General features: G+C 38.8%; 1 protein-coding gene across 4 annotated transcripts in view; it reads right to left on the bottom strand.

Moving 5' to 3' along the window:
- Window positions 1-1495: 1495 nt before the first annotated feature.
- Window positions 1496-23333, bottom strand: part of sstr3 (somatostatin receptor 3) — a 35381-nt gene continuing 13543 nt past the window's right edge. For 3 of the 4 annotated variants that reach the window (XM_024271392.2, XM_024271393.2, XM_024271390.2), the window contains exon 2: window positions 1496-3153. In XM_024271392.2, the coding sequence (XP_024127160.1) occupies window positions 1648-3153 (1506 nt within the window). In that variant the 3' untranslated portion in view covers window positions 1496-1647. Of the gene's footprint in view, window positions 3154-21309; window positions 21536-22256; window positions 22413-23333 lie in introns of all 4 variants that reach the window. The other variant, XM_036213113.1, reaches the window with a different exon arrangement.

Raw genomic sequence — 23333 nt, 5'->3', positions numbered from 1 at the left:
ACATTGGGTTTTTATGTTAGCCTGGGGGCAGTTCTGGCACCACAGACTTTTCCTGAAACGGGCTGTTCTCACTTTGTGAGAATACTTGTTTTTGTGGCTTGGGAGGGGCTGGTGCTCAGAGCGGAGGGTTTTTAAGGAATTAAAATTGTGTTAACGGATCAAAATACCTTTTTTGTTGTTTGTAGTGAGGAATGAACATTATAATACACCTAAAAGCTCAAAAAGTTGATTTTGCATGGCATTAAGGGGAGCGCAGGTGTGTCTTTCATCTTGAAAATGAAACGTATCATAGTTGTGCAAATGGTATTGTGAAGTATTTGTAAGACTAATAGAAGGTACACATGCATGGTTGATACCGTCATACAGTGTCTTTACACCACACTCTAGTTATCAATGAGGAACACGCATTGGCTCCATACTGACCGCGCACAAATGCTACACACATGTGGATGTTCACACAAACTACACTCTGGTTGTCTAATTTCCTCGTTTCCAACAGTCAGGCTGAATGCCACAAGCGTGCAGGTATCACATGAACAACACTAACTTCTTCTGAAGTCCACAGAATTTGAGGGGGTTAAAAGATGATAAAAGCATAAGACACGCCTACATCTCACCTACTTCACCTCGTTGTTTAAATGTTCACTACGACCTGTCGCCTGCAGCATACCCATAGAAAAAATGTGCACTGAGTGGTCTATGACCTTCATATTTGCTGCTACAGGTTTGACCATTTTTAACTAGTATCCACCCATAAGAACAGTTGGGATGTAGGTGTTAGCCAGGAATGCATTTATTAGCTCTCAAACACGGAGGTGGAGGGTTGATGGTATGGAGAGAAACAAGTATCACTCTGATTTATGCATGCGTAATTCCTCATTTGTGTGAAACTTTGGATTTGTGTGTGCGTAATTCCCGATTTGTGTGTGCGTAATTCCTGATTTGTGCGTATTCTTAGTTTCACCAGATATTATTCACAATCTAAGTTTAAAACGGCTGATAAGAAAACTCTGAGGACCCAGCATTCTAGCAGTACTTGAACGCATCACTCACAGATGAATCAGTGAGACGTCAAATAAATCTCACCATAGATTCGTGCGTAACTGAGGTTTTGTGTGTATGTAGAAGGTGATTCGTACGTCATTTTTAAAGATTTGTTTTCATAAATAGTTTCAAGCTGTTGTAATTTTAATTTGTGCATGTGTAAATTGTATTTTACTTATTTTTGTAATTTTTTACTGATGCACATAACGTATTATATGAGTTACAAATCAAAAATTTTGCACCCACAAATCCAAATCAAGAATTACGCGCCCACAAATCGGAGTGAGTCTATTTTCTCTCCATACAATGATTCTAAATTATTTTTGGAGCAAAATAATGTTTATACCTTCAGCCAACGATTCAATTCTGTAAATAGAAGTTAAGAGAAAGGTTAAGGGTCAACAGGCAAACAGAAAAAGCAAAAGTTAAAAGTCAATGATCTATAATGAAGTAAAGAATATGAAAAGATTTAATACTGTTAAGTTAATGCTTCCCTCATTTCCCTTTTTTTTTTATTTATAATCAGGAACCACAAAAACAACTTATTTTAATGAACATCATCAAAGGTTAAAAGAGGAGGGGCTAACTTGTCCATCATTTTCTCTATAAATAACTGATCTCCAGCGAGGTGCTCTGCTCCGGATTTTCCTCGGGCAGATTTTTGGCGTTCCCGTTTTTGGCTCCGTTGAGGAGCAGAGGAGCCGTGAGCGCTGACCCGCTGACGGGCTCCTTCCCTTTGGCGTCTCCAGCGTTCTCGTTGGGGGAGGACAGCTCGGTTGCCCCCGGCGTCGCTCCCTTCTCGGCGAACAGCGCCTGAGAGCTCGGCGGCTGGAAGCTTCCGTTTCCGTTCTGGGTGATTCTGTAGATCTCAGTCATCTCAGACACGTCCTCCTCGTCCTCGTCCTCTTCGTCCCTGATGGCTCGCCGCAGGCTCTCCCTGGGCATGAGCGCCCTCCGCCCTTCCTCCTGCTGCTGGTGCTCCGCCGGCTCGTGGTTCTCCACCCTCCTGGTGGAGCGGCACAGGGCTTTACGGAAACCCCTCTTGAAGTTGTCGGACAGGAAGCCGTAAACGATGGGGTTGGCGCAGCTGTTGGCGTAGCCGAGCACCACCACGAAGTAGTAAAGGCCTTGGTATTCTGAGGGCAGCAGCACCAGCAGGTTGATGATGTTCAGGGCGTAGAACGGCAGCCAGCAGAAGACGAACACGGCCACCACGATCACAACCATCCGGGTCACCTTCCGCTCAGACTTCCGTCTCTTGGTGGAGGTGGCGTGGACTTTTTTGCCGGAGCTACGGATCTTGAAGACAATGAGCAGGTAGCAGAGGCAGATGATGAGGAGGGGGCAGAAAAACCCCACGGTGGAGGTGTAGATGATGAAAGCGGCCCTCCAGATGTTGGCAGGCTGAGGCCAGGAGATGTTGCAGGTTCCTCCTGCCTTCTGGATGTTAGCAAAGATCACCACCGGCAGAACAACCAGAAAGGACAGCGCCCACACCGTCCCGTTCACCACTTTAGCCACCTGGGGGCGCCTCCACTTGGAGGAGCGAATGGGGTGCACCACAGCCAGGTAGCGGTCGATGCTCATCACGGTCAGGCAGAAGATGCTGGTGAACTGGTTGATGGAGTCGACCGTCATCACCAGTCGGCACATGAAGGAGCCGAACGGCCACGACTGCAGGGTGTTCTGCACGGCAAGGAAGGGCAGCCCCAGCATGAAGAGCTCGTCGGCGATGGCCAAATTCAGGATGTAGATGTTGGTCACCGACTCGATCTTGGAGTAATGCAACACAATATGAATGACCAGAGTGTTTCCACCCAGACCGATCACACAAACAAAGATGTAGATGAGTGGGATGAGGACTCCCGCCACGCTGGGGCCCGAGAAAAATTCTGGGAAGGTGGAGTTGGTGGAGTTGAAGAGCGTCTCGTTCACATCGCTTTCGTTGTAAAGGAGCAGGGCCAGAGAGAGAGCGGGCGAAGGGCCGGCCGAGCTGTCGTTCTCCCACGTCTCGGCCGACATCTCCACACCGGGAGGCGAGAAGTCGCCCGTGGATGTGAGCTTCCTGCTGCTTTGTCCTTCTGCTCCTTCAGCTCGCACCCATCTGGTCTGTTGGAGGAAGAAAAAAGTTGTGTGAGAGTCTGCAATAAGACAACAGGATTTCAAAGAGACTCCGTGAGCCTGAAAGTGTTTTGTTTCTCCGCGCTGCACTGAGGCTTTTTGATCTCCGAGGCAGCAGTGTTTAAAAAATGATTCTGTTCAGCAGACACTTTGATTTAGAAGCTGCAGTGGAAACACTCTTCAACTCATAATTTAAAATTTGAGAAGATTAAAAGCATTTTTGTGTGTTCATAAACTGAAGAGGACCTGGAGCTGCTCCTTTTAAAACTAAATTTGTGCCCATTTTTATTCAGGTTTTATTTACAAGACTGTTCTAAGTGAAGAAACTCAACTTCTACAGCCGCTCATCTGCAGTTAAAAAATAAGCTTCATCCACTGCTGAATAGATTAAATAGTCAGTTGGATAAAAAACAAAAAACTCTATTATTCCTCACAACCAAAAACACACTTTATCAAACATCAATATGAATCAACAATCTGTGGTTTACTTTTTATGATGAATTCAGCAGACTAACAAAAGCCACGTCCCTTTGTAAAACTTGATCTTTCATTGTGTGAAACTCTCTGACCCTAAAAGTTGAAAACGTCTTCTGGAAAAACTCTTTTTCATTCAAAATAACCTATAAATGAACAGAAATGGAAAGACAGCATAGGCTGATCAAGCAGACTGAAGGTTTTGCTGCATATTTGATTGATGATTAGCTCATCAGAACTGATTCAATCCTCCTGTTATATCCTTTTCAGAGGAACTGCACTTAATTTAACCCAGTACACATTTAGTTATACAAAAGTAAAAATCAAAATATCCCCCAAAACATAATTAATGTCTCATCATTCACTTCTTTATTAGCAATTCCAAACAATAATTAGTTCAGTGATGTCATTTCATGCTCAAAAACCGTCATTCAGTTGATCTACAGAGTAGCTATGGAATATAAACATCTAGTGCAGGTTTACAAATATATTATCAAGACTATTTCACTTTATATGTTGATTGCACTAATTAAGCCAAGCTAGAGACGTTTCAAAGTGAATTTAAATTTTAGCAGGGTCAAATTGACCCAAAGAGTAGGTTTGTAATATAAGCATATAGAGCAGTTTTACAAATATATTAACTGAATTATTTTATGTTACAAGTTGATTGCATTAAATAAGCCAAGTAAGAGACGTGAATAAAAATTTTAGTAGGGTCAGACTGACCCAAACAGTAGGTTTGTATTATGAACATGTAGAGACGGATTTATAAATTGTATTAACTGAACCATTTTTACTTTAAATGTCAACTACACTAAATAGGCCAAGCGAGAACCATTGCACAGTGAATAAAACTTTTAAGTTGGGTCAAATTGACCCCAAGAGTAGGATTGTAATACAACCATGTAGGAAATGTCTATGGGTATATTAACTAAACTATTTTATTCTATATTCTGATTACATAAAAAAAAAAATCAAAGCAGGAAATGTTTTACAGTGAATAAACTTTTCATTTGGGTCAATTTGACCCAAATAATAGGTTAATTCTATAAACATGTAGGTTGGGTTTACAAATTTATTAACTGAACTATTTAATCTTATATGTTGATTACACACAATTAGAAAAGGAAGAGACGTTTTAAAGTGCATAAAACTTTTAAACTGGGTCAAATTGACCCAAGTACTAGAATTTTTAATGTCAGCATGTAAGGTGGGTTTATAAATGTATTAACTGAACTACTTTGTTTTATATGATAATTACACTAAAATAGTCAAGCAAGAGACGTTTCAAAGTAAATAAAACTGCAAAGCCGGGTCAAATTGACCCAAAGAGTAGCTTTTTAATATTTGCATGAAGAGCAGTTTTACAAATATATTAACTGAACTATTTTATAGTATATGACGATTACACCAAATAAGCCAAGGAAGAGTCAATTTCAAAGTAAATAAAACTGGAAAAGCCGGGTCAAATTGACCCAAGAAGTAGCTTTGTACTTTAAGCATGTTGGGCAGTTTTACAATTACATTTATTGCGCCGTTTCTATTCTACATGCTGGGCACATTACATAAGCCAACCAGGAAATGTTTTACAGTACATACAAACTTCAAAATTGGGTCAGTTTGACCCAAGCAATACATTTATAACATGAACATGTAGAGGTGGGTTAAAAATGGTATTATATGAACTATTATGTGTTTTATATGTTGAGTACGCTAAATAAGCCAAGTGGAAGATGTTTCAAATTAAATAAAAACTAAGTTGGGTCAATTTGACCCAAATACTAGCTTTACAATATAATCATTTCAAGTAAAAGTTACTTTCCTCCATCATGTTTTCAGTGAATTTCAGCAAGTCTTCTTTCACAGTTTGGAGCAGTAGTTACAGTTTTCTGACACTTTTAAACTTAACGTCACACTTAAAAAAACTGCTATGTAGCTGTGATCACTCTGCCTTATGATCAGCATTTATGGCAGCTTGCTTTGCAAATTACATAAAATATTATTGAAGACTCGAGTTCACAATTCTGAAAACCCTGTTAGACGATTTCAACCTAAACAGCGAACAAACAGAGGGAGGTTCTGGTGGTGCAGAGACATTGGTGTGCCCTTGTTTCTGTTCTAGATTCTCTGAAAGGTCGCTGATGCTTCACACGTCAAACAAACACGAGAGTCAATACTGCAAACAGAGAAAAAACACAACAGCTTGTTTTACACATATGATGAAACTGTATTTTCAATCAATCACACCACAGCTCGTTCTGCCTTTAACAGAAGTCAGCATCCACACGGACCACCACAGTGAATCTCTGAGCACGCACACATCACCGCCGCCGCTCCACTCTGCTCATCAATATCATGGATTCTATGACGATACATGAGAGGCTGACTTCATCACACAATACAATAAAAAAGCAGAAACTTGACATTTGTAACTATTGTTATATACAGCACAACACAACATAAATGTGACCCCCGCCACATGCACAATAACTCTAATACCCGTTGAAAATGAATGTTGGACATGGTAAACCATCCCCACCCCCAAAGACGATGACATCATGGCGAGGGAAACCGTCATAAATAAATAATTGACCAAAAATTGCTTATGGAGTAAAAAAAAAATTAAAAGACACTAATGAAACCAAAACACACGTGTCCGGGACGTTTTGAAATGATTATGGAATGGCAACACGACCCACGGCTTGGCAACCATTTTGAGGTAAAGTTTGTGATTCAGCATTTTTAATGTTTTACGACTAAATGGGAAATTTCATGAAAATTTCACAAACATGTCACCAGCTTAGGACCACAGACAGAAAAAAAAAAGAAACATGTACGCTGACTTAGATTATTTTTGTTTCGGTTTTTGTTCTTTTTTTAGTCGACTAATTGGGTCATGCACAAAAAGGGTGTAAAGCACACATCTTAACCATCGCTAGCTTAAAACTAAAGAAAAACTAAATATATAGCATCACCTGCAAAAATGCTAGTGTGAATGCTGTAAGCTGAATTTGGTTCATGAAGATGCTGAAATTGATGGCTAAAATCACTGAAGCTGAAAGTCAGCTGAATATCAGTTAAATGCCAAATTGACATAAAAAACTGAAAAAAGCATAAGTTAGCCAAAACAGTTGGCATGCAGCTGAAATATTAGCTAAACTCCAAAATAGGCTAAAAAATAAAATCTTAAATTAGCCAAAATAGATAGCATGCGGCTGAAATATTAGCTAAACTCTAAAATAGCCACAAAAAAGCTAAATTAGCCAGAATAACTAGCATGTAGCTGAAATACTAGCTAAATTCCAAAATAGCCTAAAAAAACTCAATAAATGCCAAAATAGTCCAAAAAGTTAGCGTATTGCTATTATAACTTTCAACTTTACACTCTGACTCCATGTAATATAAAGTAACGACTAATCAACTATTAAATTAGTTGTCTACTATTATAATAGTCGATTAGTCGACTAATCGTGGCAGTCCTATTTTAAAGTGAACAAAAACACAAAGGAAAAGCCTTCGACTCCAAAGAAAAGTATTTACAAACAAAACCAGGAGTCTTCCTCAAAATATGGATTTATTGAGACAGTTCCCACAGACCAAGACCGCTCTGATACGCGGCGACAAACTCTAATGTTACACGCATGCATATAGATAGATAGATATAGATAGACCTTTATTGTCAATATCACAAGGACAATGAAATTGCAGCAACCGTTTCAGTGCAAAGAAATTGGCATAAAAAAATACAGAACATAATATAAAATACGATATAAAGTATAACAAAATATGTAGAAAAATATATACAATGAAATGTGCCATATAAGTGTATTAAATAACAAAGTTGCAGACACAGTGGATTCATGGGTACAACTATATTTAGAACATACTAGTTCAGTGATGGTTGTGTCATTTTATTTTGCTTTATTTATCCATAACACATTAAAAGCCTAACACATCTGTAACTAGTGTCCAGTTGTTAGCCCGTTTAGTCTATGCTTAAACCAACCGCAAACACTTTACAGAGGGTGAAGATTCAATCCCATAAAGTTGCTGATTTGAGGAAACTTTCCTAGAAAAAGACTGAATTAGGCAAGAAATTCCTATAACATACTCCTCAACCTTGTTGAAGAGTTGAAGCTGTTTTAGCTGCAAAAGGTGGACTCACATCATACTGAACTCTGTGGGTTAGCAATGTGAGTCAAGGCAGGTGAGACAACACTTTTGGTAATACAGTGTATGTGCTTATCAATTACAAGAAACATCTGACCTCTGTGCTTGATAATCAGGGTTTCGCCTAAAATTAAGTTAAATAAATTATTTAATATGACTTTCTATCGTTCTCTGTTCAAATGACATTTCTTTGAAAGTGTGAAAAACCTTCAAACTCAACAATAAAATACTTATTTCCTCCAATCTGCATCCAGTGCATTTAGGCTGACATCTGACATAAAAAGTACAAAGCGAGTTCTTGACAGAGAGAAATTGCAGCCTTTCAGCAGAAAGAATCTCCAAGGTTTTTATGTTTTTAAATTTTCAAAGTTAGACAGACTTGAGCTTCCACGGATCGATTTCCGTAGTATTTTAGGATGTCATGCTGGAAGCATCAATAGTCGATGCCTTCTCACAGCCCTCCTCTGCCTATGATGGATTTATATTTCTTTAAATAATTTTGTCTCAGGTTTTTGCCAAAACACTGAGGCAGAAAAATCGAACCCCCGGTTGCAGTCATGGAGATGACATACCTGCAGTGTGAAGGCATACCCAGACTTCTCATTCAATTTCACTCTTGACTACACCGCCGTCAAACTGAGTTCAGACTCTCTTTAAAACAGAGGGGAGCATTGTTACACAAACGTAATCTCAGAAGGTGCTTCTGTCCTCTTTTCTTTTTAGAAAACCAACAGTGAGAGCGGCACAGATGTGCGCCGAGCTTGTTAACCAGAGTTCAACCAACAAACGCAGTGAAAAATGATTTTCGCATCCAAGCTGACAGCTGCAGAGTCGATAACAGAAGGCTTTCAGCGCTTTCTATGTCAGAGAAACAGTAAAAAGATTTATTCCTCAAACATTTACAGTTGTTCTTATCTCAACACATTGTCTCATTAATCATATTTCAATATCCCAAATTTGATCACAGGCGTTTTATGTTAAATTCACCAGCTGCCATGGAAACCAGGGAAGAAGAAGAGCCGGAGATTGGCATCGTAAATCAAACAGGCAAATTAAATTTAGAAGGATTTCTCTTATTTTCTCCAGTCAAAGTGGTTCAGAGAGAAGAAGAAAGAGCTTCTGATTTGGTCCTGATGGAGGGATCATCTCATGTCCGCTTACAGCTCAGGTTGTAGCTCCGCCTCTGAGTCCGATCCGCCGCCAAAGAGGATTTGAGATGTTTTTACAGCAGATTTAAAGACCCACTCCAATGAAAATGCTAATGCTTCTTTGTTTTTTTAACATGTTCTTGTTTGATTTTTATGATGATAGGATAAAATAGCCACATATTGTCATATGTATATATATATATATATATATATATATATATATATATACAGTATATATATATATATATATATATATATATACAGTATATATATGTGTGTGTATATATATATTTATATATACACACATATATATATATATGTATATATATATGTATATATATATATATACACACACATATATATACTGTATATATATATATACATATATGTATATACAGTATACTATATGTGTGTGTGTGTATATATATATATATATATATATTTATATATATAAATACATATGGGAATGTAGGAGTTTATATATCTACAGTATATATATATATATGAATGTATTAGTTGAAGTTCTTTTTAGACAGAGTTTTATTACGCTCATCTCACAGCTGAATGGCGGGACGCCTGAGGGCGTTAATGAATATTTATGTGTTAATTCTGGACGATTAATCGTGTGCGTCAATGCATTAACTTTCACAGCCCTAATATTTATTTAATGTTTAAGTGACCATGGTATAAGTGGGATAATTACTGACGAAGTGTTTTGACGCACGCCGTGGAACCTGGAACTGTCTGAGACAAAGCGAAATATTGTTGCTCCGCGAGGTGTGATTAGCTTGTGTTAATTAACGCGTTAATTTTTTTTGGATTAACTGCGTGCATTAAGGTTGACACCCCAAAAATTAATTTAAGATTAAAACTGTTTTCTAAGTATGTATTTATTCAAATTGCATTATATCAGGAGCAGATGAAAACCAGATGTTTGAAAAAGCTCAACGAAAATTATCATGAGCTCATGTTGTTCCTCGGAAAATGTCTTAAAAATTACAGTTTTTTTTCTTTTAGCTAAAAACAGCACAATCATAATTAAAAGACCACAATAGATATAAAATCTAGCTGGTGCGGGACTTTAGGCTGGATGGAGCCTGAACCCCTCACATCTCTCTTTAGACCATTTTTCTCTGCTGATCATCACACTATTAGATGAGCAGCTTGTCTCACTCCACCTGCCATCAGCTTGTAGCCGTGGGTGTTGCTCTGTAATTAAATCTGAGACATCGACTGCTTACAGCAACTTTGAAATAAGGAAAAAATCCGGTCTCCTTCCGGTCTCATCACTTGGCTCCCGCAGGACCAAACGGATTCCTCCTGATATCTGCTGGGATGTTTTCTGCCTCATGTCTGCTCATCAGATCCTCATTATCTGTCCAGGAAGACAAACTGTTTTAATATGTCTGAGCAGGTTAGTCTTCGGCTTCACGTGCACAGAGGTGGTTAAACCACAACATAAACCATAAACACTGTTTCCCACAGCATAAATGAAAACCGCTGGTCTCTTTCTGCGTTTGAGTCTCATTTGGAGTTTGCTGTGTTGAATTCCAAAAATACACCTCTGTGAAGCTTTCTTTTCTGCCCTGTCACATCAGCCCTTTCTGCCTGAACATAAACCAGCTTTAAATTGGCATGCAGGCGGCAGCATTTTTCTGCAATTATACCCAGGTTTGTAGGAGGCGAGTGTGGAAGGTGTCACATTATCAGAATTTCATCCTGAGTCTGCAACACTGAAAGGAAGGCAATTAGCAGCCTGAGGGCCTCACCGTGACGATTCATGGAGCCTGATCTACACAAGGCATGTTTACTGAGTCTGGTTTATTGATGAGGAAAAAATAAAGATTGATACACTCAGAGCAGATCGCCTTCAGCAGGCATGTGTGTTTGAACATTTTGTGGAGTCAAAAGGAGTTTTTACACACACGCCCGTCCCAAGGAAATCATACAGGAAGGAGTGACACAGCATTCATCAACATTTTTACGTCAAACTTAAGGATCAAAATGCTAAAAGGGTTTGGTGGGGCTGAATAGAAACCCCATATCATAATACTACCATCACAGTGTGAACCAGAATAAAATAGATCAACTATTTGTATCTCTTCAATGAACAGAAATTTATCTTTTAACAAAGAAGAATACAATCAAATTAAAAAAAAAAAATATTTAAAATGAAATTGTTGATATCGCTTAAAACATTTAAGCAACATAACTGTTTTCTGTACACGTCATCTGGTCCGGCTCTGGTGTTGACGCCGGAGCGGTCTAGCTATGGCAAATGACTCACATTGGCTATGGACGGCTGCTGCCGACCTCGCGAATCTCCGAACACTCGTCGATTCACGCAATAACCCACCATTTCTACAGGAAGTACTAGTAAACAAACCGTCATTCTACAGTGATTTTGAAGTATTTTCAAAACAGCTCTTTTTCTGTGTGACTCATCTTCATACAATGGGTACTTTTGTTAATACTTTTGTCTTCTGTAGGCTTTAATGTACATCTTTTACTGTGTTACTCGTATTGTGTAACCAGTAGGGGAGACCGAGGTTGGTCGTCACACTGACAACACAGTAAAAACAGCAAGTACAGCGGAAAATAGGTTTGATTTTAAAAAATGGACCGGATACCCTTTACGCTCGCTCGGATGATGTCCGGTTTAGGTCGTTAATAGCCCCAACTTAAAAAAAAAAAACCCTGATTCGGCTCCAGCGTCCAGAGGCTGGACCGAGGTCAGTGTCACACTGTTTACCAAAGAGTTTTGTTATTCTGTTCTGAATAAAGGTATAAATAAAGATTAAATACATATTTTAATTTTCAAACATCCAGCAAAAAGGCATTGAACCAGCTCAGTGGCCTTGTGGTAGAGTGTCCGCCCTGAGATTGGAAGGTCGTGGGTTCAAATCCCGGCCTTGTCATACAAAAGTCTTTAAAAATGGGACCCAGTGCCTCCCTGCTTGACACTCAGCACTAAGGAGTTTGGCTGGGGGGTTAAACCACCAAATGGTTCCCGAGCGCGGCTGTGTCTGCAGGAGACACAAATTTCACACACTTAGGTGCGTGACAAATAGTGGGACTTTAACTTTAACTTTATTAACATAACAACCATTCAAACACAATAGATGAAATTGTTTGATCTGTGAATCGACGAAGGATCTACAGACCTGCTCCATGCTGCAGTCACTCTACACTTATATTATGTCCACGATCCACCATTAAATCTGATACCATGTTGGTTTTATTATGGCCAAAAAAGCCTTTTTTCTTTAACTTTTTTTTTCTCCCATCGTGTTTCAAACCGTTCTGAAATCCTAAATGAAGGCTGAACCAAAGCTGACTCTGATCAAAGCATCCGATCTATGAAACATGAAAGCTGCTGAGGGAGATTCCTGATAAAAGCCGGAGTTTTAACCTGAATCCTCTGCAGATTAAAACCCTTTGAAAAGCTGGATCCTCTACATGCAGCTCAGGTATATGCACATGCATTTGTCAGTGTTCCTCTTCTTAACCTTCAGCGGGTCATTTTCAAAGAAAGTTTCTCATCCTTATGACATGTCCGTGTTGCCATAGAGACGCACAAGCCCTGCTATTCTTCCCACAGACGGGCGGAGTGTGACGCACGCAGCGGCGGTACCTCAGCGGCGGAGGTTTCTCCTCTTCATGCTCCAATCCCCCCTTTTCAGCGTCATTTGTCTATTGTGCGGGAAAAGTGTGAACAAGTTGTGCTTTCAGCCCCAATTACTTGATGTTTGGAGTGCAGATTAAGAGCGGCAGATTAGACATCAGCCTCAAAGGAAAAGCAGCAGACAGGTGATGGAGCTCTGGTTCCTGCAGAGTCGGCACAGACAGACACCAACCGTCAAGAATAAAAGACGTCTTGATGAACTCAAACAACCTTCAAGGTGGTTTACCAGACCGAACTCAGACATCAAAACAGACTTTCAGCAGAAAAAAATGGAAATAAGATAAAAATGTTGCCAATTTTTCAGAGATTTTCTTTGCTGAGCTAATTAAAAACAAACGCATTAAAACACATTCAGACATTTTACAAATCTTTAAAGATAAGCTCCAATAAAAATGGTGTTTTTAACAGGCTGTAGCATTTTTCTAATTATGGAGAAAATAGAGAAAATTAAAGACTGAATCGTCTAATTTGGTCCAAACCGAGTCCTGAACCTCGAGTTCAACTGAAAGTTTCTGTTTTAAACTAAAGCTTGTAAACAAAACTATGTGACTAAAGATCTCTTTGGCCAGGAATTGTGATAGTGGGTCAAAACAACGAAGGAAAGAATAATGGAAGTTTGAAGCGTTGCAATGCTTGTTGGAAAAGTTCACTTACTCAGACTTAATTACAACGTCAGGCTGCCCATCGCTACCATCAGTGGGCAACAAGCTCCCTGCTCCGCTATCTTACAGCCCCTCGTATCCCTACCGGTGAAACAAAAATGGCGACGGACATCATATCTAGCCATACGTTTTTAGCAGGATTCCATCTCAGACAAGAAAAACGTACAGGGATCTAGTACTCAGAAATGCAATTTGAAGCTTAATTTTCTTTATGTCCTCCAGCTTCAGAAAAATGCCACAAGAAGATGTTAAAAGCACCATTTTCATCGGAGTGGCTCTTTAAGCTACAAAGATGTTGAGTCATAGCATCAAATTATTATCTAAGATGAATCAAATGTGATAAATAACTGAGGTTATGTCATGTTAACTCCCCATAAATACCTGAAGGTTCCAGAAACATTTCTACCTGGGGTACTAACAAACAAAGAGACCTAAGAAAATCAGGTTGATTTTAAGAAGAAAGCATAAAAACCCCAAAGTATTCAGTTTTCTTAGATTTCCAGCTCAATGGTTGACTTTCTTCATCCAAATAGAAACTTTTCAAACTAAATCTGAAGAAAGTCTGAGAACAAACTCTCAAACAGTTCATCCAAAAGAGGCGTTTCAAAAACGAGACTCTTTGATGACAGTGTCGAACAATCGACTGTTGGCAGTGAACCCAAAACAAAACATCTCCGAGACGCAAGTTTGAGAAAATCAGCTCCCGGTCACGTCTGTCAGCTGACGCGGCTGAAGTTTGTCTGATATCTGAATTATATTTGTCACTTTTCATTCTGACTCACTGATCTTCGACTAAACCTCCCACAAAGCCTTCAGGCTCCTCAAATGACTCCATTCATGCCATGAAACGAAGTTCTGCTCTGCTGCCAGAATCCTCTTTTCTTTAGGTGTCATGAAAGGAGGCGCCGCTCCTCAAATACACAATCATAGCTCACGTGATCCGATGCTTCTGACGCTTTGAAATGTAGGGCCTATAGTTGAGCCGTCCACGGCGTGGAGACAGAATGGAGGACACGACAAACTAAAGACCGCTTCTGGATGCAGTTTCAGTCTCTGTGCGGATGATCGACTTCAAGAAGTGTTTGTGGTAAAGGTTTTAAAAAACCCAAGACAAACTCAGATGTTTTCATCCGACGCTTTAAATTTCTGTGACTCTGGAGATGACCTTTTGGGTCTGACCTGATCCAGACTTTGGTTAAAACGTGTCTCTGTGAGCCACTTTAGACCGAAATGTCACAGCTTTGCTGTAAACGAGGTTATCCTTTAAAGTTTAAAAGGATAAAGCTTTAAAGTTCCCCTATGACAAGACTCAAAGTCAAGGCCCGGGGGCCAGATCCGGCCCTCCAGGTAATAATATCCGACCCTCCAGATCATTTTATTTCATTGTTATTTATGTTATCTTGCACTCATTTCTAACTTGTATAATTTTGACAAAATTTATTTTTATGGAGAGTAAAATATTGAAAGTTATTTAAGGTTTAAGTTGATTTATTCTGGAATAATATTCCTGCGTTTTTATTATTCATAATTATGTCAAAAGTTAAGGTTTTAAAGTTTTAAAAATTCCAATTCTGCTAGCTTTTTGGACTATTTTGACATTTAGGTTATTTTGAAGTTTATCTAAACCCAGATTTAAAGTGTATTTGAACATCTGTGGTCTGTTGGTACGATGTGGTTTTAGGGCCACCAAAATGTATTATTTTTTACTTACATTTAAAAACAGGTGAGCCTTAGAAGTGAGTTAAATCCTGCTGACATATTTATCTCAGCTCTGAATTTTGCGCCGTTCTCCAACTGTGTTGCAGGTGTCTGCTGATAAACACAAACGGCGCCGCATGCTGCTCAAGCGCTTGTAATTCAGCTCAAAAACATTTTCACTCGACAGGAGTCGCATTCACGACCAGAGAAACAAAACAAGGCGAGTTCTGCTTAAAAAGCACATCCTTCCTTCTGAAATCTGCAGATCTTCCTCCTCTCATCCTCTCTTTTCACAGATTTAACCTGCAGCATTTCTGTGTGGCTAAATCTCACCTGGGATTCATCCAGAATCACTAAAGTGCCTCTTTTCTTGAGAGCCCCCCCGCTCGCCACCTGCTCCCCAGGATGAACTAAGCTGCTCTTCAGATGTTGATTTTCCCCTCTCCTTATCTCATTCTGCGAGTCGTATTCTGAAGTTTGATCGATCCGCTGTCAAACATCTTCGCCTCCATCTCAACAGACGGCTTCAGACTCCATTTGTCTGGAGATTCACGAACGCGTAACTCAATTTCAGCGGGAAGAGAACAATCTGCCGTTTCCACCAAAACCTCACAGTTACACTTGATGACTTCAGACCTCCTCGGAGAGCGCGGACGCCGCCAGCAGATCAAAGCTCGCCGTCTGGTTTTAGAGATCTAATGCTCCACATTTCCCAAAGATGACAGTTAAAAAGGCTAAAACTGCCCATTCTTCCTCCTGAATATGACTTATTCATTGAAGTCTGACAGTAAAAGGAATATTTTGGCAAGATGATTAAAAAACCTTCAAAGGCTAAAGTAACATTTGAACAGTAGAGAAATATTAAAATAGTTTTCTTAAGTGAATTGAAATAAAACATAAGAGCTTTTGTTTTATGTTAGTGTGACGGACAAATCCTTTTGTTTTACAGGAAAATAGATTTTATCTCAAATAAAAACAGATCTGAATACTGAACTTCTATTTGTTTAATATCACACTCAGGAGTGTTTTAATTTTTGTCTCACACGAAACCACTGCAGGAACTTGTGTTTTCTACAGCAGCTGCAGAAAAAACAAAAAAAAAACCCGTCAAACAACAACAAATTTTCTTTTTTGCAAAAAATAAGAGAAAAATAGAAAGAAACACTGCTGCATAAAAACAAACAAACAAAAAAAACCTTCAAAGGAATTGTATCTGGATTAGATACAATATACTTACAATTTAATTTTGTACAGCAGAGCCAAGCCACAGGTTTCTTTTGGAATGTTTCAGGGGTGGGCATTGTGGGCGGGGAGGGGCCGGTATTTAATGGGTATTTGATAGTCTATTTTAAATGTTTATATGTTCTCTTTCTTTATGTTTCTTATGTACAGCGCCTTGAGCTGGCGCACGCCATGAAATGCGCTTTATAAATAAAGATTATTATTATTATTATTTAATAAATCATACTAAACAATTTAAGAAGAAATTGCGATCTATGCCTGTTCCTCTGTGATTCACATCCAGCAATCCGCTTGTCGTTCGTTCCAATTCATTTTTCTCTCCTTACAGCGACACACGGGCAAAACAACTGAACAAACTACTTCTGTTGTGGCTTTTTTATTTGCAGCATTTTTTGCAGTGTTTTTTTATTTGTAACATCATTTCTTTTTATTTGCAACATCGTTTTATTTTTTTGCAACATTGTTTATTTTTATTGCTACAGTGTTTGTTTATTTACAGCTTTGTTTTGTTTACTTGCAGCTTTGTTTCTTTTTATTTGCAGCATTGTTTTGTTTATTTGCAACATTGTTTTGTTTATTTGCAGCATTGTTTTGTTTATTTGCAACATTGTTTGTTTATTTGTAACATTGTTTGTTTATTTGTAACATTGTTTCTTTTTATTGCTACAGTTTTTCTTTTATTTGCAAAACTCTTTCTCTTTATTTGTAGCAGGGTTTTTTAAATATTCCATCGTCTGTCATGTGAATGAAATTATTACTGACATTTGATTTGACGCGACTGAGCAGCTGATTTAAATGTATATGCATCAAAGCAGAGACTTTTGTGACTATCAGTGAATAAATATCCCATCTTTATCAGTGGTATTATTCATAAACGACCCTGCAGTTGCTCCCGGGAGCGGCTCAGCTGACATGAGGCTCTCACTGCAGGATCCAACTAAAACATCGTCGAGCTGAGCATCCAGGATGAAGGTCAGAGCCTCTGACAGCTGCAGTATTTCTGAAGTTCAGGGTTTTCAGAGACGCGCTGTTCTGCTGACAGCTCAGATCAGCAGATGCAGGTACATGAAGGACCTGTTTGACTTCACACACAGCTACAAACTCGCTCTTTATCCTCTCAGATCAAATGTTACGGATTTTCACTTCGGTAGAAAAAGGAAATAGTGAGGAAGAGCACAAGGACCTGCGATGCTTCAGCTTTAGAAACTGAAATGAAACCTGCTGGTCGATGCTGAATCCACAACAGAGAAGCTGTGATGTGATTTAAAGCAATAAACCGTAATCTTTTTGAAGCTTTTCTTCACTTCTTAATTTGCTCTGTTAAGAATCATTAATGAAAATTATATGTTTTGCATTTTTAAGGTGTTCTTATGGCATTTTTCTGACAATGGAAAATATTTATGAATAAAATTAAGCTCAAATTTGTATTTCTGAATATTTCTTTAAAAAGTGGGCGGGGCCACACTTCTCTCTGCTCCTTTTGGATGCATTCTTGCAGACAAATAGATCCATGAACGTCTTTGTTTTCCTCGTCTGAGCTGGAATCTGGATCTAAACTGTACGACTGGATTACTCTGATGTTGCTCGCCATTTTTGTTACACCACTAACGTTAGGTTGTGGGTGTGAGGGGCTGTAAGCTAGAGAGGAATCCATAACTCAGAGTAATGATCTGCAGAAATTATGTCCTAGAAAACGCCAAAAGTTTTTGATTTTGGCTAAAAAGGAAAAGCATGATTTGTGTTTGACGTAAAAACGCTCAGCAGAATAAACCAATTAAGACAGAAATGTCTTCACACAAAGTTTTGTAAAGATCATTTATTCCTCCATTCACGAGTCGCCTTGGATTCTTCACGCTCCTGCCTTCGACTTAAAGAGTAGAACCTCAACTTGTGCGACGCAGAAGGAACAAAAGCGTTTTTGTAGGTTAACACAAACATCAAGGCCACCTTCCAATTCCAATTGTGGTTTCACTCGTCCCTCCAAACCCTGAATTCAAATACGCAGCTCGAGAACGCCAGCGTCGCCGCTGCAGGTCAGGGGCGAGGTGTTAGAGTAAAGTCTGAAAAGACTGCTTTCTCCAAACACCACAAAAGATTACAGCAGCACTATTAATTCCAGATACAGAAAGTTTTGTTTCCCTGGCAGCAGAGCAGCTCAGCAGAGAACATGAAGTCAGGCTGCAGCCTCCTGCAGGCTCAGCTCCATCCGCAGACTTCCAGATGATTAGATTTACGATTTTTGACTGAATCAGAGCCCAGCGGGACTCCCGCCTGCAGAGAAACTGATCAGTTTTACGCAGAAATGGTTCATGTTTGCTTCTATAGAAAACAGAACAGACTTCTCTGGAGAAACTGTCAGCCAATCACCCGCCTGCATATCAGTGTCAGCGCTAGAAGAGACGCCGCCCGTCTTCCACACGTTTGACTGTGAAGAATCTTTTCATGAAAGCCTGAAACAGTCATTCAAACCCTGACGGCGTCGAGAAACGGAGCCGCACTTCCATGCTTCAAACTGCAGTTTGTAAAGTCTGCACGCGCTCCAGCACAAAGCCGACACTCCGACTGCTGCTGCTCCAGCTCAGATTAGGATGAGCGGCGCCCTGAGCAGCTGCCTGACCTTTACAGCGCTTCCCGCCATTCTTCCAAATCTCTGAACTCTGCAACAATAAAGGTTACCAGATTTATATAAGCTTCCTCACAACATGTTTCTGTTGTTTTACTCTGAATTCCTGAAGGGAGGGAGACCGATGAAGCATTAACAACGAACCATCTCTTCATGCTTTTCCTCTCAGTTAAACTTCTAGTTGCAGATTTTATTTAGTTTTTTTGTTTAAGGCACCAAAAGAAATGAAGCTTCATGCAGAAATATCTATTTAGTTTTTAGTAAATTAAGCTTCGAGTTAATCAGTTACTATCATTAAAGCTTTTTGATGCACAGATTGTTATAGAGAAGCACAGAAACTGTCATTTTAAAGTTCCACTCTGGTCTTTTAATAAGGAAGCCAAAAACTGCCTGCCCCAATTTTGTTTTTTTCGTTATAATAAAATCTACTATCTTGTTATAACGAGAAAACAAAGTTGGTTTTTTCGTTATGACGAGATGATTAAGAACAAAGAATGAAGCATATCCCTCTTCCTTTCCCGCAGGGAGACACCGAGACTTTACCTGATTTGAGTCTCTTCATTTTATGTTTAGCAACAAACACAGCAAAAGAACACTCCACAGAAGTTGTTTTTTAGTCTATTTTTTTATTTTATTAGTGGTCTTTAAACGTCTTAATTCAGTCTCATGCATCAGCCCCTCCCTTTATTTCATAAAACCCCCGAACAAACAGGTTGATTGACAGAACCTCGGCCGATGGGCGTTTCTTCATGGTGCGTTCACTGACCTCCGGACATCAGCAGCAAACCAAAGCAGTTTATCAGAGAAAATCTCGAACACCCGAACTGATCCTTATGTAATCGATTGATTCAATAGAGTCGACATTTTTTCTTTGTTTTGCTGCGGATTGTATAAAAATGACAAAAGTAGGAGCGGACTGAGTTGGGCAGAGTGGCCGCTTGGGTCCGCTAACGTCCGGAGTTCATTGAACGCATCATCTTTTATGGATTATTCTTCTGCTGTTTTTGTTGTTAACCACAAAATAAAAAGAATTAAAACAGGTGACATCCCGGCATCTCAGTGTGGGAAAGAGAGAGGGGGGTACTTCATTATCTCGTTATCACGAGAAAACAAAGTTTGTTATCTTGTTTTCTTGAGAAAACGAGTTATTATCTCGTTATCATTAGAAACCAAAGTTCGTCCTCTCATTATTACAAGATAATATCTCATTATAACAAGATATTTTTGTTTTCTCTGAAAACTGTAAAGTGTAATAAGCATAAAACTGCATTTATTGCATAATCTCGTTATCATGAGAAAACAAAGTTTGTCTTCTTGTTATAACAAGATAATATCTCAATCTAGTGAGATATTATCTTGTTATAGCGAGATATTAGCTTGTTTTCTTGAGAAAATGTAAAGGGTAATAAAGCATAAAATTGCATTTAATGCATTGTCTCACTATCCCGAGAAAACAAAGTTTGTCTTCTCTTTGTAACGACACAATATCTCGTTATAACAAGATATTATCAAATTTTCTTGCAAAAACGTAAAGCGTAATTTAATTTATTGCATCATCTCATTATCACGAGAAAACAAAGTTCTTTTCTCGTTATAACGAGTTATTATCTCGTTTTCTCAAGACAATTAAGTTAATTTTCTCGTGATAATGAGATATTATTCCATATGAGAAAACTATCAAAAACATTTTCAGCTTCCGAATGTATATGTGTTGTTTTTATCCAAAATCAAAATAGTTGTTTTCTAAAACATTGTTTCTGCAGAGTGGCAGGAGTTCATTAGAAATTAGCCTTTGATATGTGGGTGAAACTGTTTGCGCAGAAGTAAGCCTGCCCTCATTACCCGTTATCCCTTTGTTTACACAATACATTCTCACCACAACTCATCATATAATAGTATTGACCCCCTCCATGTCACATACTGACACTTTAGTTGATGATAACAATAATAATAATCTATTTTTTTGCCTTTATTTAATTATGTGACTGAGATCAAGGTCTTTTTCAAGCTTGTGGCTTGCCGTAGTAGCTTCTACTTCACAAATACGTTCATTTTCAAATCACATTTTTTTTGTCTTCTGCAAATTCACAACAATTTCAATGAAGAAATTCTACAAGAAATGCATTTTTTAAGCTTCATTTTCTTTATATTTGTCCTACATAAATAGAAAAATGTCAAAATAACACATAAGAAACACAATGTTTTCCAGAGGGTCTTTTAAAAAAAAGAAAAATCACACTTTTAGTGTATTAAATGCTTCATCATTTTTATACAGATCTTTAACCATATTTTATTTATGAAATATTACTAATTCTGTCAAATTGAAACTAAAAACTTGTTTGAGATCTGCTATGATAGACATTATCACAGGGAAGATATTTTTTAACGACCACACAGCTTTGAATATCAAGTTTGAAGAGACATATCTGTGCAGGTTCTGACCTTCCTGCAGTTCTGCTGCTTGTGGGGCACCAGTGTATTAATATTGCATCGACATCTTCAGGTATTCCTCCCAAACCCGGGTCAGCTCGGCTGCCTCCACCTCTGTGTTCATGGCCTGTCGGATCCTCGTCCAACATACATTTTTCATGCAAACGCCGCCAACAACAAGCCGTTTCCATCATTAAAACCTGTGAAACTGCATCACTGCATTAGAAACTTTGAGTCCCTGCAACACACAGAGACAGAATTTATCCAGGAAGACAGTTTTGAATAATAATCATCGATTCCGGGAAAAACAAATAAAGATCATGAAGCCTGAGAGGCGAAACAAACACGCTGAATGCTCAACCGGGTTCATTTTCTGCTTTTTTGTAGTAAAAACTAAATTGTTATTTAAATTTAAGAGGAAAAACTGGATGAAATGACAAAGAACACAATAGAGAGGAGGACACGTTATCTCAGAAAAGCCCAGAGGACGTCGTTCCTCACAGAGGAAAGGTGGAGAAACAAATAACATTTGATTTCTAAAGGCCCAGTGAATGTTTTCTCCAAACAACAAATCCTATTATCTGCAAAAAGTTTTGTGTTTGGGGATCCTTCCTTCCTTACTTTTACAATTTTATCAGGTAAACAAAAAAAATGTTTACACCTGAAACATAAAAGAAAGAAAACTTTTGTGGTGCCAAACAAAAGAGGATAATGGTTAAAAGAGTATCAGAAATGGAGAAGCTCATTTAGACCCAAAGGGACTGAATCCTGTTGACTGTTTCCTGATGTCAGGCCAGCTGGTTGAGGGAAAGTCTCCTAATTCTACGTCTTCATTGGACAGCCGCCTCACTAATGGTTCAAATTGAGCCTGCAGGTCCAAGCGTTGACTGTATCAGAGAACTGGACCGAGTGAGAGTGACATCATCCATAGAAAACGGTTCACTTCCGGCTCCATTTACCATTTCTTAGCAATGTGCCATCCTGGAGCCAGATGGCATCAATAAGCCGTCCGTCTCAGTCAACGTTGCTATTGACCCAAACACCCCATGACAAGTAAAAGGCCGGCACTGGAGGACCTCAGGGTCCATGAGGGCTCATCCTTTAAAAGCAAATCCCTGAAAGGAGAAGGCCCAAAATCAGTAACACCCCCCACCACACACACACTCCTACTACCCCACCCCTCGACCCCTCCAGGTCTGCTGAAACACACTGTCCTTGTAGAAACTAGTTCTTCTTTTAAACATTTCCTAAACATGAATTTCTCCAATTTTTGATTTAATCAAACCAATAAATGTGCTTTTAAATAGATTCAACAATCAATCTACGGTATCTATCCATCTATATATATATGGATAGATTCTACAGATTCTATGGTATCTATCCATCTATCAATGGTATCTATGAATCTACGGTATCTATCCATCTATCAATGATATCCATCTATCTATAGTATCCATCTATGGTATCTATCCATCTATTAATCTATGGCATAGATTAATAGATGGATAGATACCACCGATTCTATGGTATCTATCCATCTATCAATCTACGGTACCTATCCGTCAATCTATGATATCCATCTATGATATCTATCCATCTATCCATCTAGTTTATCTATGGTATCGATCCATCTATCTATGGTACTTATCTATGGTATTCATCCATCCCTCTATCTATGGTATATATCCATCTATGGTATCTATCCATCTACGGCAGGGGTCTCAAACTCAAATCAGCCGGGGGCCGCTGGAGGCGGAATCTAGTTGAGGCCGGGCCGCATCAGGATTTTCATAAGAAAATCGCTGAGAAAACATTCCAATGTTCTTAAATATCTTTATTTTTAACACAAAATAATGAATAAATGAACGACATGTATAGATCTTTGTCCGTGTTGATTTATATATATATATTAAAAAATAAGTTTTTAAATAGTTTATATTGAAGATTTAACTTAAGATATATTGCTAGGGGGTAGAATTAAAAAAAGTTTTTTAAACTTTTTCCTACTCCATTTCGAACTACATAATAGAGGTGTA

Source organism: Oryzias melastigma, linkage group LG8 (assembly GCF_002922805.2).
Source record: "Oryzias melastigma strain HK-1 linkage group LG8, ASM292280v2, whole genome shotgun sequence".
Taxonomy (NCBI): Eukaryota; Metazoa; Chordata; class Actinopteri; order Beloniformes; family Adrianichthyidae; genus Oryzias; species Oryzias melastigma.
The sequence above is the reverse complement of the archived record's forward strand: the minus strand, read 5'-3'. Positions and strand labels throughout refer to the sequence as shown.